This window comes from Paralichthys olivaceus, chromosome 18 (assembly GCF_024713975.1).
Source record: "Paralichthys olivaceus isolate ysfri-2021 chromosome 18, ASM2471397v2, whole genome shotgun sequence".
Classification (NCBI taxonomy): domain Eukaryota; kingdom Metazoa; phylum Chordata; class Actinopteri; order Pleuronectiformes; family Paralichthyidae; genus Paralichthys; species Paralichthys olivaceus.
Genome location: NC_091110.1, coordinates 8,772,971 through 8,791,833, shown reverse-complemented (window position 1 = coordinate 8,791,833; position 18,863 = coordinate 8,772,971). Strand labels below are relative to the sequence as shown.

At 41.4% G+C, this 18,863-nt stretch overlaps 2 protein-coding genes across 13 annotated transcripts in view; one reads left to right on the top strand and one right to left on the bottom strand.

Moving 5' to 3' along the window:
- mapk10 (mitogen-activated protein kinase 10) overlaps nucleotides 1–10,107 on the bottom strand; it is a 35,372-nt gene extending 25,265 nt beyond the window's left edge. For 3 of the 10 annotated variants that reach the window (XM_069513300.1, XM_069513302.1, XM_069513301.1), the window contains exon 1: nucleotides 9,701–10,090. In XM_069513300.1, coding sequence (XP_069369401.1) covers nucleotides 9,701–9,703 — 3 coding nt within the window. In that variant the 5' untranslated portion in view covers nucleotides 9,704–10,090. Of the gene's footprint in view, nucleotides 1–9,700 lie in introns of all 10 variants that reach the window. The other 7 variants (XM_069513297.1, XM_069513295.1, XM_069513296.1 and 4 more) reach the window with 7 other exon arrangements.
- A 3,144-nt stretch (nucleotides 10,108–13,251) lies between these two features.
- ptpn13 (protein tyrosine phosphatase non-receptor type 13) overlaps nucleotides 13,252–18,863 on the top strand; it is a 44,198-nt gene continuing 38,586 nt past the window's right edge. For all 3 annotated transcript variants that reach the window (XM_020082099.2, XM_020082098.2, XM_020082097.2), the window contains exon 1: nucleotides 13,252–13,591. The gene's annotated coding sequence lies outside the window, so the exon portion shown is untranslated. The remainder of the gene's footprint in view (nucleotides 13,592–18,863) is intronic.

Below are 18,863 nucleotides of genomic sequence, written 5' to 3'. Positions count from 1 at the left end.
TTGAAACTGAGCCAATGGCTCTTTTCTGATGGAATGGGCATTTTCACAGCATGATCAACAGATTAGCAAGAAAACATGTAAAAAGTCATAAATATGGATTTAAACCAATACCTGGTTAGATTTATGAGCAGATTTACAAAGTGAATAAAAGAAAGTAGAAAGTTATTCTGGAAATCATTTAATTTCTGAGTAAAAGATTGTGACAAATAAATCTAAAAAATAGGTAAATATGAATGTCAGAGTAATTTTGTGTTTCTGTTTCAGAAATCGATTATTCCAGCTGTTATTTTTTCTTTGTAAATATAGAGCAGAACCATACAAATATTAGAGATTATACAAAAATGTACCTTGAAGCATTTGTGAAAACGAAGTGGGTACGATCGACGAGTCTAATTCTACAATAGCGAATCTGTGCTTGTTTGTTTAACCCTCTGTCCAGATTCTGCTGATAGTGGTCATGGTTGAAATGCTGTTCCGCTTGTAGCTGAGACTATACACTCAGCACCAGTCCTTAAAATGCTCATATATCATTCTCACAAGCACAAAAAAAATGGGAGCTTGAAGTTTTTCTTTTCTGCTTCCTCAAGGGCCGGGATGTGAAAATAGAGATTTTCAATCCGATTGGATGATATTATGCTCTGCAATGAATCATGATCAATATTAATTTGTGATAAAGAGAGTGAAAACGATCCATTTATAGCAGATATAGACATGATCTTACCACACATCTGCTGTGAATGTGTCCTTAGCTCTGGAATACAAATGATCATGGACTCAAAGTTAGTGTGAGTGTGTTGTGGTGAGGATCCTTTAACTGTTATATAAACTATAATCAGGAGTGTGGGGAGTGCTCTGAATACAGCATCACATTAAACCTGTTGATCAACTGACTCCACTTCTTTTAGTGCCAGTGCAACACTGCCTGAATACCAATACTTCAACAATAATTTGTTGAAATCTTACTTCAAGTACTGACAAATGTTTATTCAAAAGGTTTTTATTTAATAAAAGCAGCCAAATCTCTCAGAAATCGAATCTCTGCGCTGAGATTTGGTTACAGAAGCACTTTGGTCGGCACTCGGATACTGACATTTTCCATCCCAACTCAAAAGTGAAAAAAGAATTTAAAAGAGACTGTGCCAGGACAGTTGTGGTTAACTGATCCTGACACTGTGTGACTGTGTCTTTACTTATAACAGTGCTGCTTGATCTTAGGGTGAAAACAAAGATAATTTGGGAAGTTCATATTTTACAACTTTTGCAAGATATGAGCATAAACCATGATATTGAAAAACATTCTCCCTCCTGTTTGCTGCTGTTGACGGTTTGCTCAGGAGGATTTCTCGCTGTTGCATCAGAGTTTAGGAAGTGGCAGCTCTTATCCAGGACGTGCAGGGGTTCTGGACTCCTTGCACTGGTTGATAGGTTGTGTAAAACTGCCCAGGAGGATTTAAGAGTATATCCCTCTTCTGGAATCGACTGCTGATGTCTGTATTTTACATTTAAAAGACTGTGTTCGCAAATTCAGTTTAAGAGACGATGTAGAGCCTGTGCCGAAACAATTTCATGGACCAGTTAGCGACAATCAAGCTTCAATCAAGCCCACGCCACAGCAACATATAATGACTGTTTGGATAAAAACACATGACTTAATATAATTTGAGTGGAATGCACTGTTTTATTATAATAACACTACCAGCTAACAAAATAGTTTTAATATATAAACATAGGGCCCAGGTTGAAAAATACCAGAATCTCCCTTTAAAAATAAACATCAGCTATGAAATGTGACACGTGAAAAGAAGAATCAGAACATATTGTATCATAATAGATGAAATCTGAAATATATGAAAAGATAGGATGTGTCTGCAGAGAAGTGCACAAAACTGCAGTTCAGCACCTTTCTGTCATACACACACAAACACATTCACAGACACAAATCTGCTCCACAATTACAAAAGACGTGATCATTTGCACTGATGAAACAAATGTAATTAAGACAGAAACCCAAAAGAAACTCAAGAATGAAATGGTGGATAGAGGATGTTTTAATTATCTAGAATGGGCTAATGCATATTAGTGATTAGCCGACCATTAATCTCTGGTGCTGACCATACTGATGCTGAATTATGCATCTGTGTGTGTGTGTGTGTGTGTGTGTGTGTGTGTGTGTGTGTGTGTGTGTGTGTGTGTGTGTGTGTGTGCGTGTGTGTGTTCTGCAGTTCTGCAGTTCTAGCTGGTACTTATTATGTGGATCCTGGGCTTTCTGTTACATCCACTCCCATGAGCACAGCAGCGCCTCAGGCAGGGCAACGATCACTCTGCATACTGGGTATGAAGGTCTCATCATGCAGCAGGAACTCCTAATCCTGGCACTCAGACTCCACAATACTTTTGTTTTTCAGTTTTACCTGCTACTTTTCGTGGCCTCTGAGGCTGACGTGAAAGATTTCTCTGCCTATAGCTGCATGTAACTTCGGATGTGATGTGAATGTGGCGTTAGCAAAGAGGCCCAACATTATTAGGCAAAGGAGTAAATGCTTGTACTGAGATTCTGGAGAAAAGCAGCTATGACCAACTAGTCAGAAAGCCCGAACTTTCATTTTTGTGGTAAAAATGACAAAGACGAGGTTTCGGTTGTCAAACAGTCACAAAACCTACTTGGTTAGGTTTAGGAAGGGATCACAGTGTGAATTGATCTTCATCATCATGGTCACTATGATAATCGTGTAGTTAAGGTTGTTTTTAATCGTGAATAGAATAAAAGAAATGTTGATTGTTGGTGTCACGCAGGAGAAGAAAAATGGTCTTTTGAAGTTCTCTGTTCTGACTAAGACCCATCCATCCACCCCAGCCTCCTGCTGCTCCTGCTAGAGGTCGTCCAGCAATAAAAGAAACAAACGGGTTGTAATAATTCGCTGGCACAGACGACCTTTCGGGTCTTTTTTTTTCTCTTGCAGGAGGACATTTTCCTTATAACATTTATAACGCCTGCATTCAGTTTAAGTGCGTGTGTCAGAGACGGTGCTATTTTCACAGCAGAATTTAAAACTTTCATAGCAGGTAATATAATTTGAGTGGCACTCAGAAGAGTGCACACCTCCGCTAAGGCCAAGCTGCCCCACGTGTCTGTCTTACTCTTATAATAAAAGAATAAAAGGCAGAGGTAGTGTGGTGAACTGCAGCAAATTGTACAAACTCATGCAACATTCATATGTCTGATTTTGTTTACATAAAGATGAAGATATTATTGCTTGTTATTGAGTTATGAGTTATGCTTGAGAAACCTGGATTCTTCACCAGACCAGGCTGCATCCCTCAGTAAAGAATTTTTTGTGTAATCCTGCTCATTAAATTAAATTTACAATCAGACACGATTGAAAAAAATGACCTTCTTGACCTCCATTTATTGTTTTAAGTGTTCCAGTGAAGATACTGTGTGAGCATGCACAAGACATCAGCTCAGGGGAAAAAAAAATCTGTACAAAACCGACTGAGCCCCACAAAATATTAGCCTCGGCCAGACCTCAACTCGACAGGCATTTTGTTTTTAGGAAAGAGCCCAATGTTTTCCCCAATTACAGACATGTGCAGCATAAAAATTCAAGTAGATAGCCCAGCCAATGACGCCAAACCCAACCAGACCCAAATATCCTTTCAAAATTCTGTTTTGAAGCAGGCCTGATCCTGGTCCCAAAGATCCCAGTGGGTCCCAGCCGGCTTGGTTTGGGTATCCACTCTCTATTGCACAATAGCAGAGAACCTTGCAGTGTGGTTCTTCAGCTATGACAGAGGCTAGCTCCATAACACCATGTCAAAAAATCCTGGAATCCATTTATCAAAAACCCACTCCTTAATTTAACAGATCTTCTTGGGTCATGCCCCGCCCCTCCACAAAATTGAATGGAAATAAATATAGTACTTTTTTGTAATCCTGCTGACATACAGACAAATTGAGAAACATATTACAAAAACAACGTAACCTCCTCCGCAGAGGTTAGAAATCTATAGTACTGCAGCTAATCAATTCACACACACAAAATTTAAATATATCCAAATCCCACATGTCCCTCAATCCTATCTCTGATCTGTGTGCCTGATTAACCCTATTACCGAAGATCACCCACAACATACCGACAACAGAAGCAACAGACCCTCAATAAAATGCAAACCACCCACGTAAATATTTTAGTATGCCAGGTGCTCCCTTATAAAGTCATGACTGAGTGTGAGCAGCAGAGGAAACACATTGACATGAGACAACACAAAAGAAAACATTTACAACAGGTAAGTGCAGCCAACAGTCACACTACGATGATGTTTATTACGCAATCTATTTATAATATCTGACTTGAAAGGCTGAGGGGCGAAGCAGAGAGCTTTTTCAGCTGGAGAGCAACATGAGTGTAATCATATTCATCAGGCTTTTCAAGAACTACACGCTATTAATAAAGGACAGGATATGAGACATTTCCGGTCTGTCTTGAGAGAGTCCTCTTCATTACAAGTGGAAGAGCGGCCAGGTGAAACGTCAGACTGCTGAAGGTGTGTGCGATCGCAAAAATGGTTTTACCAGAAGAAACTGTGATGAAATACGTCAGAGGGAAAAGTAAATATTTTGTTTCACTTGAAAATAAGAAGTGAACATGTAGCAATAAATAAATCATGTTACAGTCCATTTTGCATTTTGAGAATATTTTTGAAAGGTTGAGAATAAAGTCAAACTAAATCAGAGAATTCTTTTGATTTTGATTTTTCAGAATTGAAATGTTGAGAATAAAACTAAAATTTCAAGATTAAAGTCAAACTTTTAAGAATATATCCAACTACTCTTGTTAGTGTACATGCCTGATGCTACAACGTGCCTTGAATAGATGAATTGGATAAACTTTTCTTCAGAATCAGTTATCAATCAATAAATGAGGACATTCTTTCTCTTTTAGCAAATAAATACATTATGGTGAATCTGTGTTACGTCTTAAAGAGGAAAACTGTCTGTTCAGAGGAAGAACCCACACAAGGTTGGACATTTCAAATGTATTCTCTCAATGCAAAAAAAAGATCTTCCTCTGATTTAGTTTGACTTAATTCTACGTTAGAACTTTGGAGACATGGTGTGATGGTGTGTTAGTTCAGAATGTAGTAGTCTTTCTGTTTGAAGGGGGATTATTGATGAATCAGTCAGAAATCATATTGTATTACTACCAGCAACTTCAGGCATTCATTGTCTGCCATAGCAATGGAGGAGGAATGATAGAGCACAAAGTCCCCGACCAGATGTCTACAACACACACCAGTCTTATTTTTTTCCTGGTCGTTTCCATCTTTGCTTCCTCTCCTCTCATCTGTCTTCCTCCGTCTCTCAGCTTCACATTTAGCATGCGTCACCGACTGCATGCCACAACATAACACAACAACACACCGTCTCCGTTCCTCCATCTATCCGACAACACTGAACGAGAGCCCGCAGTCTCCCTTTTCCCTGCTCTCCCTTTTGTCCCTCCCTCACTCCCACCATTCCTGCTCCCAGCCTCGCTGCAACCGTCTCCCCTCCCCCTCCCTCTGATATCCATTGTGAGTGCTTGGTTCAGCAGCCTCAGCCTCTCCTGCAGTACGCAGCCTTGCCTTTTCACTGTGCAGCCTGAGCCAAATGCAGAGCAGCCTCCCATCATGGGCTCAGGGGAGGGGAAGCACTTCAAACTGCAGGCCCGGCCAGGAGGAAAAAGAACAACACTATGCTGACTGCTGAGCTCATCTACAGGTTGTGAGAATTCAAGTGTTTACTGACATCCGGTTTGTTTCTATAGATGTCGTCTCCCAGCTCTCGCTCACATCCCTTGATTCGTTTTACCCAAACAAGAGACATGTAAGCTGAAAACCTGCTGGCACTGCAGTTTTCTGATCAGCTGCATGGTAACAGCATGCACGGCTTTGACAGGTGCATGAGCACATTCGTCTGATTTACAGCCTTTCTCACAGAAACCTGGAGCACATTTGGAGGAAGAGGGCAAGAGGGGAGCGCTGCTGAAACTACTGTGCTTTGTGTAAAACAACCCCCTGGATACTCCTAACACATAAAATGATAAAATGTTTAATCTGACAAGACCGCAGAGCTTTTCTAATGCTAAGATTACAGCAGGTAATGCTTTCTAAAGTAGAACACCGCTGCAAAAGTATGGGGGGGCCAGCATCACCAGATAAACGATAACTATTGCATTGGTACGATAATTATGCTTTCTGTACCACGTACGATCAATAATATAGATATAATACAGAACGTACAATAATTTCAATATTTTTGTGACAGTGTTAAGAGTTATATTTTGGTATTTTGGTGCAATACTTAATTGCCCATCTTGAAACGCTGATGGGTTTGTTTTCTCAAGATGTATTACATTTTGTACTTGATGTGTTAACATTTTTTAATGCCCAAAACACATATATGTGCATACTGATAACTAATTTTGATTTTGAATTTCTTCATGATAACATGGCACATGCCTTTAGCTTCAGCAGCATTTAATAAGTTTTTAATAAGAGTGCATTAAGAGATTTGATGATATGCAGCAGGTTTTATGCACTGTCATTAGGAACAAATGCCCCTCTTTAAAATCCCTTGATGGCCTCACAGCTGTGTCTGACCTTTGGTGGCTCTTAATTCTCTTTCCAGATGTGATGCAGGGTGATTGGCGCCGAATCTAATGGGGATTAAAAGTCTTGCATTCTGAAATATCTACAACGCAAAACAAATACAGGCTGCATTTTTGTCAGATCAGATCCAATTATATAACGTGCATCTCACTCTGCAGGCCCATCTCTCTGTGTTTGTTGGAGCCTGAGGGAATAAACTTTCATGCAGCAACAATTTAAGTTTGTTCATAAGAAAATGAAAATCAAATAAAGTAAGACTTTGGCCTCACTTTGGGAAATGTTTTATAACATTAATTGTTGACCAGCGGAAAGTATTAATTATATTCAGAGCCAGAGTTAGCACAGTAACCATGGTAGCGAGGGCGCGCTCAACCAATCACAAGTCAGTCTTGGCTGTCAATCACAATGTTTCATCCTGTTTTTATCGCATCAAATTACAAATTAAAAACAAATACTGACAAAAATGTGCACACACAAACATCAGTGTGATAAGATAAAATTTCGTTGATGTGTCCTTAGCCCGTTTAGTTTGGTCCATGTCCCGTCCACAACCATGGAGGAGATTTATGACCTATACTGTAGCCGGCCACCAGAGGGAGTAGCTTTGGCATCACTTTTGACATTCACAGTCTATGGTGAAAACATACATACTGCGAAACCTTTTATCTTTGGGTAATCTTATTCATGTATCTATGGCAATGTGAACCAAACAGCACATAAAGAGAAACACTCATGTAAACGCATCACCCAAAAGTGACACTTATTCTACTATAAACATAATAAATTCATTTATCAAACCCTAACCCTTTTTACATTTCATTATCACACACAGAACGTCTTTCTTAACAAAAGTTTTGTCTATTTTTCTGGATCATATTTGAGCAGCTGTTACAACATAAGGAGTACAGATTATTAAAACCACAGTAAAGAGTAAGACTCAGCCGAGGTCACAGAAAGTGTTCCTCAGTGATCCATTCATTTCTAATGATGATATTGACCTCCCATGTAATTATTCAAACCACAAACCACCACAAAGAGACGAGAATATTTCAGCGATTAATGTTCAGCAGCGATGGTTTTTGGAAAAGGTATTTTCATGAACTTCTCACATACAACCTCTATAAACCCTTATGTTATACTGAACTGGTATTTATTCACCAATGTTTGTTTGCTTAAACTAAATAATCAATTAATTGGGAAAAATACAGATTAATCAATAGTGAAAATAAGCATCAGTTCCAGCCATATGGTTTGTTACTTTGCAGATGAATCATGCCTGTAATTCCACCATCATCTCAGTTTAATACATTGCCTTACTTTATTACATAACACAGGATTAGAATACTGGTGATCCAAAGTCTGCAAAACAAAATGGAATTACAGTGCAGCCATCACCGTCTGCGACGCAACATCAGTCTGCTGTAGTGGCTCTTTCCAATTGATGAGCTCCAATTGCTTAAACCAGCTACCTACCCAATCAATATCAGTGATTATCTGTGTGTGTGTGTGTGTGTGTGTAAACCTGCAGTGGCTGCACTACCTCAAAATGAAACAGACTGTGGTATAATGTTGAAGACCTTTCTGTGTAATTCCCCATAAATATTTAAGAGCTATTCTCAAGACTCTTTTCTCTCAAACTGCTAATGATGAAGAGGATGAAGATGAACATGGTGTAACCTTTTATTCTTCTATTAAAAGGGAGATGCCACTCTCTCCAGCCACTGCAGAAACACCCATAAAAAGCTTTGTTTAATTGTTAAGCGTGTTCCCTGCAGCACTTTCACAGGCATGGAAGCCCGCCTCGTGAATTATTCAGCAGCCAAGGTCACAGTGCTGAAGCGTTTTCTCTTTTCCTGTCCCAAACGTGGAGAGTTTGTTGTGACACCTTTTAAAAACCTTCACCTAACTCCACAGCACCAGTAATTAGTCCTGGACTGCAGGCGTGGACCACACACACACACACACACAGGTACGGCATGGAAAAGAAAAATATGAAATATGAAAGAAGCATAAATATGACAATAACACCAGCAGTCTGTGCTCATAACCTGGAGGTGATGCATCCCTTACACTTATACTGTGCAATATGTGCAATCACTATAATGGCCATGTGGGTTTTCAGGCTAATGAAGTGTGTTTCCAGTAATCCACAAAAGAAAAACAAAGCACATTTAAGAAAATTACCTTCCTCTGTTGCTTCATCTCTTTTAATCCGGAACAGAATGTATTCTACCGTAGCATCCCACCCCCCCTGCATGCCGCTTTGAGTTCAGTTTTAATAACCAGACCCTTAAACTTCCCCTTAATATACTGTACACATCAGCATCAGAGTCACCAACTCCACATCAATCGATAAATCAGCATTAATTCAGACTGTTTGTCTGGGAACAGGGGCCATCTACTTCTCCCAGCTCTTACGTGATGGATCTGAGGCTGGTGCCATATCCCTGGTTGAAGCACTGACGGTCTGCATAATGCACAAGGTGCGCAGCTGACTTCTGAGGGAGAGGGGGGAGGAGGAGGAGGAGAGACAAACTCTGCATGTGAGGCCTACAGTACGAAGCCTGCATGGGCAAGGCTTGTGTTTTGAAGAGGAAGCATCGTCCATGCATCATCCATTTGCAGCAGTCGACCACAAATTCAGAGCGAGTGGATGATAGATAACCAGATGCTCAGATGCAAAATAAACAAAGAGAAGCATCCTGCATATGAGAACATTGTTATGTGATGTTATTCTAATAAACTGTGTGGTGTTTTTAAGCCTATTGGATGGAGATGGAGAGCATGGATGGACAAGCATAGCGCCATTACGCACGGTTACAGAAACAACATCTATCACGATACTGTTATTTATTTATTTGTTTATTTGTTTATTTCAATCATGGCTGTCCCTTTCCCCCCCATCACTACATTGGACTTCATTAACCTTCCCTTCTAATCAATATTCATCACTCCACCCTCCTCCGGGCAGCAGCTGTTTGTCCGGGGGAGCATCGCACTGCATCCACCGCCGCACATCACACACCAAAACCCCGGAACCGGCCCTTACCATTCCGTGCCAGCTGATGACGATCCCCAGTCCGGTGACGGTCCTTTTCTTTCTCAAAACATCCCGACGGGAGACAGTGATGCGGCGGCGACCATAGCTGTGCCAAAGGCTTGATTCAGACGATCAGAAAGATGGAGAATTCATATATAAAAAAATATATGTCTAAAGGCAAAAGGAGCAGAGGTGGACGCAGCCCAGGTTCGCTGATGCTGAATCACTCTCTCTGTCTCTCTCTCTTCCCACAGCTCACCACCTTGCAACCATTGTGCTGCAAGATGCTGGCTGTACCATCGTGGACCTACCAGAGCAGAGAGAGAGAGAGAGAGAGAGAGGGAGGAGAGAGAGGAATCGATGGAGGGAGGGAGGGAGAAAGAGAGAGATAGGGATGGATGGAGAGAGAGAGGGAGAGAGGGAAAAGGACGGAGGAGGAGGAGGGGGTACAGGGAATCATGTTCCCATGGCAACCCAACAGGAGCACGTCTGACGTCAAGCAGGGAGCGAGAGAGAGAGAGAGAGAGGGAGGAAGGGAGGTGGAGATCTCATGTGAGGCTCTCTCTCCGGATGGGAGGGGTGTTTTGGAACGTCTCTCTCTCTCTCTCTCTCTGTGTGTGTGTGTGTGTGTGTGCCTGTGCTTCCATCCTGTTCCCTCCCACTGCCACCCACCCTGTGATCTTGAGACTCATCTCACACAAATTTAAGCCTATATTGATGCAACCAGCAAACAGTGCAATAATCATACTAATGATATTAATAATAATCACAATAATATTAAAAATAAAGGACAAGGAACTGAAAGTGGCTGCTCTTTGTTTGGATATGATGGCGAAATCAAAGTACAATCCACTACAGAAGCAGTACAGAAACAAGTATCATAAAATAGCAAAACAAATCTGATACCAAAATACAACAATTGCTCATTTTTATCCAAAATACAAATAAACATGGCAAGAAGGGAAACCGACTTAACCAGGTATAAATGCCATCTTTGTCTGCTGTTTGGTGTGGAGCTGGTATTGACTATATTTATTGTGGATTCAGTTTACCAGATACTTTATTTGCTTTTATTCAAAACTAAGTAGCAATTTAACAAATACCACCATATCCCTGGCGACATGAATATATTATTTATTGATGTGATAAAGACACCATTATGTGAATGGGACAGTTCCTGTTCAGTTATTATTTCCAATATTTCTTTATTTTTGCTGGCTGAGGCTCAAACGGATGATGCACCTTGACACTAGTGTTGACTGAGGAGAAAAAGCTTCACCAATGGGGTTCTCTCAAACCCTCAATAAAATGTGGACGGCACAGATATCCAACATATCCAACATATCACCAGACATGCCTCAAGTTAAATTTAGGGTGGAAGACTTCATCACGTCTCTGGGCCTGTTTGGACAAGATTCTATTCACACATTCAAATCAGTGTTTTATATTCAAACAGGTTAATGCACAGGTCAATCACAGGCCTGAGAAAATCTGGAGGATTTGAATAGACGCCCACCAAAGTTGCTCACGTGAGCTTTATCATAAGTGCACATTCATTTCTGAGGGTTCCTCCCAGAACTAATTTCAAAGGCATTGAAAAGAAAAGAACAGAAGTTTTTTAATGCTCTGCAGATGGACCCAAAGGCTAAACTAACCAGTCAGCTAACCACATGCCTTCATCCTCACAGTACCTGGCGCCCCACATTTCTGACACTGTCAGAACAGGCAGATCCACTCTTTCAAGTTTTGACTGCAAATGGCCCCTGGGGCTCAGACAAGCTCTGATGAGGGAGGTATTTAGGACAGCACTGACAGAAATAGAAAGAGGTAGGAATCCCAAATTCAGAGCCTCTTGGTTACACTTTATGAGACATTAGTCATCACGACCCTGTCAGCCTCTCAGTCTCCTGTGTGGGGCCTCTCAGTCTCCTGTGTGGGGCCTCTCAGTCTCCTGCGTGGGGCCTCTCTGCCTGAGGTGATGTACACAGATTAAAGACTATTGTTTTACAGTGCTAACACATCACTTTGGCAGCAGTTTATCTAACAACTTTTCCATCCATTTCACAAGTTAGAAAACTGCAGGAAATGCCTTAAACATGAGAAACTTTTAGAACAGTGATCATATATATCAGTCTCTTTATGGCCAATGGGAAAAACTCCTGGTGAAAGTTCAGGACAGCTCACAAACACAGGGCAGCACCCAACCCTCTAGTAACTCAACACATTCTCCTCCTTTTCTTGAGAATTACATGAGCTGTAAATGAGGACGCTGTTTGAAAAATGAAAGTGTCATTGTCATTTTTGACATTTGTTGAGGCAAGAATTTCAATGTATTTTAACCATTATATGCCACTAACTGCAATTCAATTGTCTAGAGCCAACAATTAAGCTATTTGACTGGAATTTTTAGCATTTAATCAGATTACTCTGTGCTATACATTCGGAGAAAGAGTATTTGTAAACATGAACATTCTCTATCTAAAGAGAAACAACTTCTTATCACTTCAGCCCACTTGGTGTAGATAGTGATCCTGCATTATTAATGCTGACAGGCTCTGGCAGGCAGAGATACAGAGATAGGCCTTTCACCACAGCCACCATTGTTAAAAGGCAGCGTGTACTGACAACTAAGTGCCACTAGATGGCACAAGACAGTCCATGAATGTGGGGCAGCAACTTTGAAGTGCACCATGGGAAGGAAGTACTCAACAGTGAATTGCTTCCGGAAAGTTTTAAATGACTGTCAGGCAACTTTGATGTCATGGGAAAGAGAAAATACGACGGGCCTGATGTGCAAATCAGCAAACACAACAAATCATAAAACACAACTTGGGAAAGACTACAGCAAATAAGAAAGCATGGAAGGAAATCACAAAGCACAATGGCAAATAAAAAAAAACATCTCCACAAATCATAAAACACAACAGCAAATAAGGAAATAATAAAACATGACAGGAAATGGCAAATAAGAAAACAATGAAAAAAAGAAAACTCAACAACAAGTCACAAAACAGTGGATCCATCCAGTCAGAGAGGAGCCTTCTCTACCGACCTTTCCTGTTAGAAGTGTTGTTATTCTTTTATTATGTTTAGTAATTTGTCTCTGTTTTGAAATGTTTGAATTGTGCTGTTTGTGGTTAATTGTTGTGATTTGTCCTGTTTGTGAGTTATCGTTGTGGTTAATTGTTGTGATTTGTTCTTGTGTTCGTGATTTCTTGATTTAAAGTCGACATATTAACTTGTTTTTTTGATATACGAAGTAAGTTGTCAGCTCTTCCTCTCCACACAGTCCAGTAGTCTGTAGAATGAGACATTAGATGGTGCATCTGTTCTGATCAGAGGTTTCAATTATCAGACATTCTTCTATTGATTTACAGAAACTCATTCAGTCACTGGAGCTGATCAAACCATCTCCTCCTCCATAATCAGACAGGTCCCCTGAGTTGTGTGTGTGTGTTACTATAGAAACCACAGTGGACAGTCAGGTGTCTGGTTACTCCCAGTTACTCCCAGTCAGCCCACGCTCCCCGGCCTGAGGGAGGGGTTATTCGGCTGCTCAGCAGTAACACGGCCGCTCAGAGCTGAGCGGTGGCCGTCAAACACGACCTCTGAGCTCAAGTGGAGATTTTATTTCTTTTTCTATTTTTTTAATCTGGAGCGGCTCGGAGGAGAAAAAGCCGCGGTGTCGCCGGTGGTTTCCCTAGGGCGAAGTCACCGCTGGGGGACCGGGAGATAGGACCTGTTGCCCGGCTGTGTTTGTGCGTGACTCCTCGCCGCGTCGGAGCCAAGATGTTGCTTTGTGGACGGGATGGCGTCTGCTCCCGCTGGTGTGCGCACACATAAGCCTCGCCGGAGTACGAACATTTCCCTCCCGAGTGTTTCTGTAGCTCGTTTTGCCCGGTAAGTTTCTCATTAGCCGCTCAAAAAAACAATTATTTGTAAAGTGAATTGTTTTTTAAGCGAACTTTGGCGTAGCCGCTGTCAGCTACTCTCCCGGGAAACCTGAGGGGCTTGAGTCGGTTGTTGTTGCCGTGCTAAAGCGCTAATGTCTGTTTTAACTCACAGTAAAAAACCTTAGCAAGGCTGTTAGCTAGCTACTTAAACTCTCATTTACAATGTTTAACCTGGAAGTTGTTTTGTGCGTGTTGTACTGAAGTCACAACACTACAGCTCCTTCTGGTGACTGACATGAAGCATCTTTGACCACACTAGTGTCCCTCAGTTTTAGATCCAGCAGCCATGAGACCCCACAACATGATTTCCACCTAACAAACTTCTTTACACTTCATTCAGCTGCATTGTTTCTGCAGCCCTGGCCAACATGCATGAGTCTAAAAGTGTCAGCACTGACTGAAGCTTTTATTGGGGGGGTTGCAAGAATCCAACTTGTTCCCCCTCCCCCTTCATTACCATAGAAAAGTAGTAAAGTTGACTCAAAAGTCAAAGGTCACAATGTTTTTTGTGTGAATACGTGTCATTTAAGACTCAAAGGAGAAACCGGGCGACGGAGCGAGACGACCCGTGCCCCATCCTGCGTGGATCTGATGGAGATGGTGTGAGCATCATCATAGGAAAAATAGCCAGTGGGTTGGGTAAAGAGGAGGAAGAGAGAGGTGGGGGGGTTGGAGTGAGGTTTTTCTTTTCTTTTCTTTTTTTTTTTTGCAAAACCCTGCTCTGCATGTCACGGTACTCACAGCAACCCTGTGATTAACAGAAATGGAGCGGATGAGGTCGAGACCAAAATGAGAAGTGAGGGCTGTCGGTCCAGAGTTGGGCTGATAATCATGGAATAGTCGTGGCTCTCCTCCTCCTCCTCCTCCTCCTTCTCCTTCCTTCCTGACCCTGGCACTGCTGAGAAACAAAACATCCAGGGTGGCTTAAGACAGAACCGCTCCATAACTGGAAGATGCAGGGTTCGGTGATGTAATGGGCAATGTTGCGTCCATCGAGGGGAAAAAAGAAAACCTGGAAAAGCGTGTGGGCATATTGCCTCAGTTGTGAGTGGGGTACAATTAATGAAAACTAGCCACTGGGTTTACCCTTTATTTAGGTGAGTCACCACTTGTGAGGCATTCCCGCTACTGTTTTTCTTCACAAGAACCACGAGGAAGGCACATCTGTAAACACAGCCACAGTTCTACTTCTGTCACAGTTTTGCAATAAGGAAGAATACATTGAAGATAGTATTTTAACATCGGGTTCTTAACCTGTGCGTCTTCAGTTTAAATTTGGGCTGCCTGGTTTTGGTTTGTTGATGTATTCTTAAAACATCACCTCTTACATCCTGTTGCAAAGACATTCAGATCCAGACTCCTTGTGTTTTGAATTTGATTCATGTGCTCGCAGCCTGCACAATACGTTATGATTCTGGGAATAGAGGTTCACTCAGAGTTTGTCGTTGAATTTTCCTGGCACATATTGACTTCACCTCAGTGCTGGCACCGAGATCCTCTCCTCGCCAGCTTCTGTTCCAAATGTGTTTGCCAGCTGAGACCACAGTTGTGATGTTTGGAGGATATGAGCAAATTCCTTCTCATATCTTATGTTATGAGTTATGCTTCTGGAAGAAGAAGTGGAATCTGGCGTGTTTTTATGGATGATTGCTTCAAAAGTGCAGCTACTCTGGTTTTCAAAAGATTTCGGATAAGGGAGAGAAAGATGTATGTGTTTTTCTGACCTCTTTTGTTCCAGGCGAATGTAGAAGGGGATGAACTTTAAAGGGAATCAGAAACTGAAATTGTTTGTACCTTCTGGGTTATTCAGCAGAAGTGCAAGGTTTCAGGTTGTTGTTTTCAATTCCATTTCATGGGTTGTAGTTGTGTCTCAGACAGGAAGGTGGGAGGAAAGGAAAAGCTTCACTTAAGTGCGGAGTAAAGAAGGCTATCATGTTTCCGGGATTATTTTCTTTAAAATCCTTGTGACTGACTGTCAAACACTTTGCAGCAGCGGCAGCAGGCTTAAACCATGTTTAGTTTTTTTGTCTCTCTAGTTATAGTGTGGGAATACCTAGGAACAAACATCCCCACTGTTTGAAAAAAGAGGGAGAGAATGAGGCGCTGAAGTGGTGAAGGCTGTCTGCTCTCACTGTTTTGGGCCGCTGCCTCCTAAGCCCCCTCAATAATGAGTAGGACCATAGTCCAATGAGAGAGGAGCTGGCCTGCGCAGCAGCCTCAGCACGGATAAAAAACATTCCACTGTAGGTCTCTGTTGAAATAACAAGGGCCACAAAACAATCGGTCTTCACAGCACCCGCTCTCCCCATTCTCATGGGTAATGAGCAAGATGGGTAGTAACCCACTTCGCCTCACACTTCACGCCTCCCATTGACTAGAATGGTTAACCTGCATTCCTGCATAAACAATTAGACCTCTGCCATCTTTACTCATTAACTCTCTTCTCCGCTTCACAGGAAGGATGTTGTTTCACATATTTCCTGCAGATAATTTTCACAAACACCAATAATTCTCCCATTTATGCAAAGATGCTTTAGAGAAGCGCCAGTCTAAGATGTGTCTCTTTATGCCCACGCAACAAAACTGGTTATGCACTTTTCAAAATGTTTCACAATATTTCAAAATGTAACGTCAAATTTGAATTAGTCATCATAACAACCTCTCTGGACTGAATATCTGAAATTGATAGATGGTGATTGGATAGATTGTCACAAACTAGGTGCAGAGAGTTGTGGTTCTTAGATGATATATCTTAATAACTTCAGTGACATCCTACTTTTTATTAGTTAAGCGAGAACTATGGTCAAACCCTGCTATTTTCAGTTCTTCACATGGATGGAGCCACGGGGGCGAGGTCTTGTTGATACACGTGTTCAACCAATCACTTACTAAACGTATGGCGGGGCCTCCAAGTGGTGATCAAATTCTTTGGCTTCACATTTGCGGAGCAGTCAGGTCGTCCATCTTTACATAAAGTTTCATGTTAGGAATATGTGCATGAAGCATTATTGTGGCTAAAACAGGACCAGTAGGTCCATAAGGAGGTTGACCTGCCAGATTTGTAGCCAGTTTTGTGATGTGTTTTGCCGAAAGCATAAGAACCCTTATTTGTGTGCATGTGCATTTGTATGCTACCAATGTTTGTATATAGCAAGTTAGCAAATTTGTTTCCATGATAACTTTCTTTGGCACAGTTTTTCAATGTACACGAGGCACAGAGGTTCCCAGAATGAATGGACTTCTGGTTGACTTGCATACACACACAGAGCAATGGGGTTTGCCCTCTTGTGTGTTCATGTGATAGCAACTGTGAAACGTCTGTGAATAAATGAATCAACAATATTGCCAAAGTTCAGGACTCAAACCCACAGGTGCATTGTTGTTGTCATGAGAACAATATCACACAGTCTGACACATTGACTTTTCCATTGTTGCTGTTGAGCTCTTTTTTTTTCTCTTAGCCAAATCTGTGCACCTGCCAAGCTCGTTGGTTTTACATTGAAGAAGTGTGGAAACTTGCTCTAAAGGATTATTTTTAGGTTGTTGTGGACAGTTGGGCCATAGAAAATGAATGATGAACAAATGTGGTCTCATGTTCTCTGGTACTGATCCCACACATAGCTGATGTTTGCTTGATCTTGCATAAAGGTTAAGCCTCATTTCCTGTTTGGATGTCTTTTCATTTGCTTTGTTTTTGAGTCATGGACTGAAAGTTTTTTTGGATTCATGAAGTCATGAGTACCAGCTGTGATTAGACAAGTCTAAATATATTCAGTGTTGTGTTTAATGTGGGTTAGCTCAGATTTTTGGGAGGAAAAATACGCTTAGAAAGTTCCTGACACCAGAAAAGCTGTCAGTGTTAAAATGACGGATTTGTTTTCAGTTAAATCAGGTTTCACAAGGTTCTGGCCATCAACATAGTTTCCTTTTATATTGTACCATGACTGTCACTTGGCTAGGTATTGGGAAATTTGGTTGCTGCACCCTGAACTAACATTTTTTGCGGTATCATATAAAGCGGAGGAACAATAAAAAGGTATTTGAATTGACTTTGGGTATTTTCAAAGTTTCATTATTCTTGGCTACTTGACATATTTTTCCCTGGTTCATAGCTGGACTGGCCATCAGGGACCCCCACATTAAATATACAATCGATTATATTTTTATTGGCCTTGTTAGTCTCTTTACTGCCCATCTCCGTGTGCTTGTGTTTCAGGTTGTTCATGACACTGTGCTGCACATGCAAGAACTCTCAGCATAGCTGTGCAAAAATGCCTAGACGCTACATTTGAGTCTTACAAGAAAGCAAAAACCCTGTATTTGTACTGGAAGAATTTTTTTCATATAGTTTGATTTACAACTGTGACATATTTACACTTGATGTTTTTATGCACTTAAGGAGTTTCCTCCATACTAGCCCAGGCCTCGAGGGCCACCAGGCCTCGAGGGCCACCAGGCCTCGAGGGCCACCAGGCCTCGAGGGCCACCAGGCCTCGAGGGCCACCAGGCCAACGATAACCTGCGCCAGGCCAAAAGATTTTTAAATAACGAAATGAAAAATTACACCAATGAAATAACTTGTCGTAAAATGTCCATATCAGGATGCGCTGTCAAAAAATCGCTCCAAGCCAAGGTAAATACAGTGCAGCAATGAATGCTGCTCACTGTGTTTGTGATGGTGCAAAGGTCAAAGCTTATTTTTCATGCAATAGAATATTTCCATAATTGTTTTAATTGACAGTGAAGTGTTTTGCTGCTGCGTTTGCGTTTCTTAGCACTTCGTGTCTTGCGTTGTTTTGAAAAGTATGATAAACTTGAAAAAATTGTTTAGGAAACACTGACTTATGCACGATATGCACTTGTATTGTCTCAATAGAAGCTCTGAAACGCTGAAACTGTATTTTTGCAATCAACACATTCCTCCCAGTGCATATGAGAAATTAAAGTCATAACAATAAAACACTCTCTTGCTCAATTCAGTACTGAGTTGTCATGGCTCCGACCACACCCATCTTTGAACTCAGCCTTCATTTGGAACTCAACTTCGCCTGTAAAGTTTTATTTTTGCATCTTATCCGGTTGTGACACACTAACACTCAAAATAGTTTGAAATTGAATGCCACTTTGTTGGATGTAACTCATGTAAAGCAGGATGTGTCTCCGTATGCATGTGTACCTCATGTGCTTGTACACCTCCTCAGCTGCAGGATAAGACACCT